This window comes from Octopus bimaculoides, chromosome 5 (genome assembly GCF_046866305.1).
Source record: "Octopus bimaculoides isolate indiv1 chromosome 5, ASM4686630v1, whole genome shotgun sequence".
Lineage (NCBI taxonomy): Eukaryota > Metazoa > Mollusca > Cephalopoda > Octopoda > Octopodidae > Octopus > Octopus bimaculoides.
This window is the reverse complement of record NC_142932.1, coordinates 17,537,008-17,544,764: the sequence shown is the minus strand read 5'-3', so window position 1 is coordinate 17,544,764 and position 7,757 is coordinate 17,537,008. Positions and strand designations below refer to the sequence as shown.

Below are 7,757 nucleotides of genomic sequence, written 5' to 3'. Positions count from 1 at the left end.
TAATCACCACCTCGAGAACCCAGTTTCCAAAAAAAAAACTGTTCGCCGAGAGGGCTGCAATCAGAAAACCACTACTTTCAAACACAAACGTTACAATGCGTTTAGAGTGTAGTAAAAGCCTACAGAATTGGTCCCTAGAGCAGTGGAAGAATGCTATTTTCTCGGATGAGTCATCCTTTACCTTATTTCCGACCACCGGCCGAGTATACGTGTGGAGACAGCCAAAATAAGCATTTGACCCAGACTGCCTTCTTCCAACGGGTAAACGTATAGGAGGATCTGTGATGATCTGGGGGCTATATCTTGGAAATCCGCCGACCCAATGATTTCCCTTCATGGCAGAATTAATAGTCAAGACTATTTAAGCATTTTATCTGGTCAAGTTCATCCTATGGTTGCGGAACTGTTTCTGAAGGTAAACGCAATCTTTCAGGATGATAATGCACCAATTCACACAGCTAAAGTAGTTACTGAATGGCACGAGGAACAGTCTAGTGAAGTTGAACATCTTATCTGGCCACCACAGTCCTCAAGGAGTCGATATCCTCCACCATCATCACTACAAGAACTGGAGATTGTTCTAGCTGAAGAATGGACAAAAATTCCTTTGGAAACAATTCAAACTTTGTACGAGTCCATACCTCGTAGAATTCAAGCTGTAATTACTGCTAAACGTGGTCCTACCCCATATTAAAATTAATTCGTTTGAAATTTTAAGGTGCTTCCATTATTTTGTCAAATCCCTGTATATATTAAAGGCGGTGCTCCAGCATTGCCGTAGTCAAATGACTGAAACAAATAAAAGAATAAAATAATATTATGTGTGTATACACACACACACACACACACACACACACACACACATATTTGCATATACATGAATATTGGAATGTGTATGTATGTATGTATGTATGTATGTTTGTATGCATGTATGTATGAATGTGTATGTATGACGTTTGTATGTGTACAGGTATTTTAGTTTATGCATGTACATATGTGAACAAACTTGTTCGCCAAAAGTTCAAATAATGAATAGATCAGCATTCGATCATTTTTTCTGCTATCGATCAATCACCAATCAAAATGAGGTCGGACCCTGTATGTGATTTCGCATCCTGCTAAAAGCAACAGCCAAATATTCCTCTATTTGACATCTTAACTGTCTTAATGTGACACTGACTTCCCTTACACATTGGAAATAGACAGTATAGTCACGGCTGCAGCGCCTTGATTTACAGTTTTCATAAACAGTAACAACACTATCATTACTACTACTACTACTTCTACTATTACATAACAATCGCACACTCCTGTCTTCTTAGTACAACCACCTGTAACATGCATCGTCCTTTCTACTACTACTACTAGTTTTAATACTACTACAGCTGATATTTTTCACCTTCTCCACCACCACCACCACCACCACCACCACCACCACCACTCCTACTTTTACTACTATTGCTGTAACTAGTACTGTATTATAATGACGACAATTAATACTAATAAGTACTATCACTACAGTTCATATTTCTACCACCACCACCACTACTACTACTACAGCTAATTTACTACTACACCGGCTACTACCACTACTACTACTAATACAGCTGGTACTGCATCTCCTGCTGCTACTTTTATTATTACTATCGCTTTCTCTGCTGTTACTGCTGCTGCTACAACTACTACTACTACTATCACCACTACCACCGCCACCACAACCAGTGTCACTACTACTACTACAACTACTATTATCACTTTTATGAACGTAACTACGACAGTATGTAGAATCTAGAAAAGGACATAAACAAAATAACCAGCGTGTCGACAACAACACTAAAAAAACGAGCAACAAGAAGACGAACAAGAACCAGTAATTCTAAGTTGATATATCGAAGAATTTATTTACCAAAGGATTCATTTACCCTACCAAAATGGGGAAATCTTTGTTTAAAAACGGTAAGTTAGTTCCATTCTGTGTTTCATTCTCTTTACATTTTATTCTTTCTTTGTATTACATCATTTTAATAAATATGTTTTTTATGCGTTCAAATTTTGCTGGTGGTTGTGTTATAACTTTCATCTATGGATTTTGTATATGTGAGTCAGCTTTAACATTTAAAAGTAGTATGACTTAACAGAATCGATAAATCATTGAACAATAATGTTTTGCGGAATGGTATATTAGCTTTCTGACTTTTACACATTACGTTCTGAGTTCAGATCTTGTTAAGATTCGTTATTGTCTTTCCTGTATCCGGAGTCGTCTCATTTTTAAATATTTCAACATGTTTTAGCCATTTTAATTGTTGAGCAGCGTTCATACCGACCGACACCTCGTACATGTTTTTATTTTAAAAAAATAATAATAAGTCTCATGCTTGGCTTATCGATTTCTCTTGGTTGAGCCGCTAAGTTGCGAGACACAAACAACGGAACACAGGTTTTGAAGTGTTGTTATTGTAAATACAAACATGCAGAAAGACACACACACACACACACACACACATACACACACACATACACACACACACACACACACAAACAAACAAACACACAGATAAATAAAATAAGTATCTGGGGGTCGATATACTGAGGTCACCGCCATTTACCCGTAGGGTAAACCTGTCCGTTACCAAACGAAGTACGCTTGCAGGACATAAGATCTAGGGGCACAGGAACTGAAAAGAAGACCCCCTAATAAGCACCTGTTGGCTTTATGTCGTTCGTAAAGAAAACATCGAAACAAACGAAGAAACAAAACAATGAATCCAACTCCTTCCTATTAAATTTTGGCCTTGAGCCAATCAAAGGTAGGCTTGATATAGATCAGTAGTTCTCAACCGGCGTCCATGTGACCCTTAGAGGTCCACATAAATTTTGTTAAAATTCATCTGCAATATTTTAATATTTTGGTACTTTGTTACTTTGTCGGTTACGACGAAAAGGGTTCCAGTTGATCCGGTCAACGGAACAGCCTGCTCGTGAAATTAACGTGCAAGTGGTTGAGTACTCCACAGACACGTGTGCCCTATATACATATATACGACGGGCTTCTTTCAGTTTCCATCTACCAAATCCACTCACAAGGCTTTGGTTGGCCCGAGGCTATAGTAGAAGACACTTGCCCAAGTTGTCACGCAGTGGGACTGAACCCGGAACCATGTGGCTGGTAAGCAAGCTACTTACCACACAGCTGTCTTTTAATCTCAGGAAGATTCAGCTTGACACAGAATGTGACAATGCCGGCTCTTTGAAATACAGGTACTACTAATTTTTTGCAAACCGAGTAAACCGGAACAATGTGATATGAAGTATCTTGCTCAAGGACACAACGTGTCGCCAGGAATTGAACTAATAACCTTACGGTTGTGAGCCGAATACCCTAACCAGTAAACCACGCGCTTTAACTGATATTTTAACAACTTTTTATACAATTCCTAATAATATTTCATTATAAGAATATAATATGATTTTTTTAAACATTGAATGGCTGTATGGGTCCTTCCAAGTAAAATTGGAATCAAAGGGGCCCAGAAGTAAAACAATGGTTAAGGAACATGGTATAGACAAAAGGGAGACAAAATGACTTGTGGTTTCTACTCTTAGTTCAAATCCCGAACGGGGTTGACATAATTTTTTACTCTTTCAGAGTCAGTAAAAATAAATACAAATTAAGATTTTCGTTATTGTTTTTGTTGTTGTTGTTGTTGACACTCCGTCGCTTACGACGTCGAGGGTTCCAGTTGATCCGATCAACGGAACAGCCTGCTCGTGAAATTAACGTGCAAATGGCTGAGCACTCCACAGATACGTGTACCCTAAACGTAATTCTCGGGGATATTCAGCGTGACACAGAGTGGGACAAGGCTGACCCTTTGAATTACAGGCACAACAGAAACAGGAAGTAAGAGTGAGAGAAAGTTGTGGTGGAAGAGTACAGCAGGGTTCGCCACCACCCCCTGCCGGAGCCTCGTGGAGCATTAGGTGTTATCGTTCAATAAACATTCACAACGCCCAGTCTCGGAATCGAAACCGCGATCTTACGACCGCGAGTCCGCTGCCCTAACCACTAGACCATTGCGCCTCCACTGTTGTTCTGTACCTAACACTTATAAATTATAAAATTTATTTTAAAAGAAATATTTCTTATATAGAGATTGTGTGCGCCTTATAACCACGTGATTTCGAGTTCTATCCCACTGTGCGGTACTTTGGGCAAGTGTCTTCTTTTATAGCCCCGAGCCGACCAATGTCATCTGAATGAATTTGATAAATGGAAACTGTGTGGAAGCTCGTCGTATGTGTGTGTGTGTGTGTGTGTGTGTGTGTGTGTGTGTGTGTGTGTCTTTGTGTCTGTTGTCCCCTCTTACCGCTAGACGACCGTTGTGGGTTTGTTTCAGTAGCTTAGCAGTTTGGCTAAAGATACCGATAAAATAAATACTAGTTTTTAAAAAGAAAAAGAAAAAAAGAATCTGGTCGACGTGTCTCCCTTTTGTCTATACCATGTTCCTCAACCATAGTTTTACTTCGGGGCCCTTTTGATTCCAATTTTACTCGGAAGGACTCATACAGCCATTCAATGTTTTAAAAAAATCATATTATATTCTTGTTTAACTAAAACTTTTTGAGAGAGAGCTCCAGCATGGCCGCAGTTCAGTGGCTAAATCAAGTGAAAGATAAATGATAAGAGTTGCAAGTAAAAGTACCGGACGAGATTATTTCCTTCCCGTCCTTAGTTGAAATCCGCGCCAGGGATCTAATTGGTCCTCCTTTCCTTCCGGGGGGATGAACTAACGGTATAGCCCTACCCCATCCATCCTCTCTCTCTCTCTCTCTCTCTCTCTCTCTCATTAAGGCTGTGTTGTATCGTAAGTAGCAGCTCTAGTAGAGCGGTCGATGTGATGTATTGTTTGGTTTGTGTATATAGTTCCCTCCCTTGAAGTTCTAAGTTCAAATCGCGCCAGAAGGGGCGGAGTGAGTTTCCTTTTTATAATTCCGTATTTTATATGAAAATAATTTTTAAAAAGTACCAGTAAAGTACTACAGTTAATTGTAAATAATTCCATTTTAATACATGGCCTGTGTCAGTCAGAATCTATTTCTACTATATAGTTGAATATCTTTACAGCCTGAATTGAGACCTAATTGAAACTGTTTACTTTTACCCTTTCAATGAGCGAGAAATTAATAAACTAATCGGTACTTTTTGCTTATCTCACCCCCATTAAAAAACTGAGTTAATGTGATGACGAGAGATTGGATTAAAAGAGTTAGATCCTTTTGATTCAATACTTCAACACATTACTGACGTTTGACCGTCCCAACAGGCATGGTAGGCGCAGGAGTGGCTGTGTGGTAAGTAGCTTCCTTACCAACCACATGGTTCCGGGTTCAGTTCCACTGCGTGGCACCTTGGGCAAGTGTCTTCTACTATAGCCTCGGGCCAACCAAAGCTTTGTGAGTGGATTTGATAGACGGAAACTGGAAGAAGCTCGTCGTATATATGTATATATATATATATGTATGTGTGTGTATGTGTTTGTGTGTCTGTGTTTGTCCCCCAACATCGCTTGACAACCGATGCTGGTGCGTTTACGTCCCCGTCAACTAGCGGTTCGGCAAAAAGAGACTGATAGAATAAGTACTAGGCTTACGAAGAATAAGTCCCGGGGTCGATCTGCTCGACTAAAGGTGGTGCTCCAGCATGACTGCAGTCAAATGACTGAAACAAGTAAAAGAGTAAAAGAGTAAAAGCGATTCAATAAGATGTTTGATTTCTTCAGTTTTCCTGCTTATTAATCTCTTCAGCTTTTTTATGATTTGTTATAAAAATATCATCAGATTCAGTAAGATGTTTCATCGTTTCACTTTTGTGTTTTTCGATTTTCTAAGGATTAAGCATTTTTTTTAAGATGACGGAGATAACCAAAAGTACCGATATCTCTCATAAAACTTGGGGAGATGACCCAATTTTTTTAATGGGGTTGAGATAACCAAAAAGTACCAACTAATCGTGTTCAAGCAACAAATTGGATCAGCTTATACAGACATCACCAAAATATTATAATTCCATTCTTCCGTCAGAGCTGTGAAGGTTACCGACAGAAGGCTGCGTTTCAGTTACGTCCCTTTAATTTCTGAATACCAATCTTGTCGATATCAAATTTTGCATTACTCACTTTTTTTTTTTTTGCCAGGGCAGTTGCATAACATGAGACGACGCTCTTATGGGGTGGAGGGACAGCGTTTCCTGTCTGCTGAATAAGCCTGCATAAAGAGCAGGTGTGAGGCAAATTCAAGGGTTGTCCTCGAGGGCAGCACATACTCGAACTACGTCACTACTCCACGGGATTCGATGTAATATGCACCAGTCAGATACTGAGGTGGAGTCGATTCAGTACCCTACAGGGACGGACTGAGAGTATTAAGGACCTTGGGCATAGCTGTTTACCGGGCCCCGTAGCACTGATATAAAGGTAGAGTTAACATGTAGAGTGCGGGCCCCTCAGAGCTCCGGGCCCTCGGGCAGTGTCCGATTGACCGACGGCTCAGTCCGCCCCTGGTATCCTATAACCCGTATCTATAAAAGTGTTACCATATAGAATTGTAGAATTTTTTATCATGTCTGTCATTAGTACGCCGAGCAAAATGCTTAACAGCACTTAGTCCGTCAAATTCCGCCGAGGTCGACTTTGCCTTTCATCCTTTTGGGGTTCGATAAAATAAGTACCAGTTGATCACTGGGGTCGATGTAATCGACTTTTCCCTTTCACCGAACTTGCTGGCAAATTTCGAAATCAATTGTGTCTCTCTTTTAAATTTGTAAAGGCGCAGACGGTGCGTTGCGTTCTAGGGCAAAGACACTTACTTTCATCTTGCTCCAGTTTACTCAGCTGCAAACGAGTAACCCTGTAACGAACTGGCGTCCCGTTGAGTGGGAATATTGTGACCTCGATCATTTATGCGCCATGGAAACCGGGTAGCCACATCGGACGCAATGGAAACCGGATAGCCACCCACATCAGACGCCATGGAACCCAAGTAGCCACATCAGACGTCATGGAAACCGGGTAGTCACATTAGGTGCCATGGAAACCGGGTAGCCACATCAGACGCAATGGAAACCGGATAGCCACCCACATCAGACGCCATGGAAACCAAGTAGCCACATCAGACGTCATGGAAACCGGGTAGTCACATTAGGTGCCATGGAAACCGGGTAGCCACATCAGACGCAATGGAAACCGGATAGCCACATCAGACGCCATGGAAACCAAGTAGCCACATCAGACGTCATGGAAACCGGGTAGTCACATTAGGTGCCATGGAAACCGGGTAGCCACATCAGACGCAATGGAAACCGGATAGCCACATCAGACGCCATGGAAACCAAGTAGCCACATCAGACGTCATGGAAACCGGGTAGTCACATTAGGTGCCATGGAAACCGGGTAGCCACATCAGACGCAATGGAAACCGGATAGCCACATCAGACGCCATGGAAACCAAGTAGCCACATCAGACGTCATGGAAACCGGGTAGTCACATTAGGTGCCATGGAAACCGGGTAGCCACATCAGAGGCCATGGGAACCGAGTAGCCACATTAGACGCAATAATAACCGGGTAGCCACATCAGACGCCATGATAGAACTAGGGTGTAAGTGCAAGAGGTGGTCAGACTCTACATAAGGAGTAGACAACTGTCATGTATGTACGTATGTATGTACATATGTATGTATGGATGGATGGATGGAT

At 41.3% G+C, this 7,757-nt stretch overlaps 1 protein-coding gene across 1 annotated transcript in view; it reads left to right on the top strand.

Moving 5' to 3' along the window:
• The first annotated feature begins 1,291 nt into the window (after window positions 1–1,291).
• The window catches only part of LOC106873475 (prestin), a 210,304-nt gene continuing 203,838 nt past the window's right edge, over window positions 1,292–7,757 (top strand). The window contains exon 1 of the mRNA XM_052967943.2: window positions 1,292–1,956. Coding sequence (XP_052823903.1) covers window positions 1,932–1,956 — 25 coding nt within the window. The 5' untranslated portion in view covers window positions 1,292–1,931. The remainder of the gene's footprint in view (window positions 1,957–7,757) is intronic.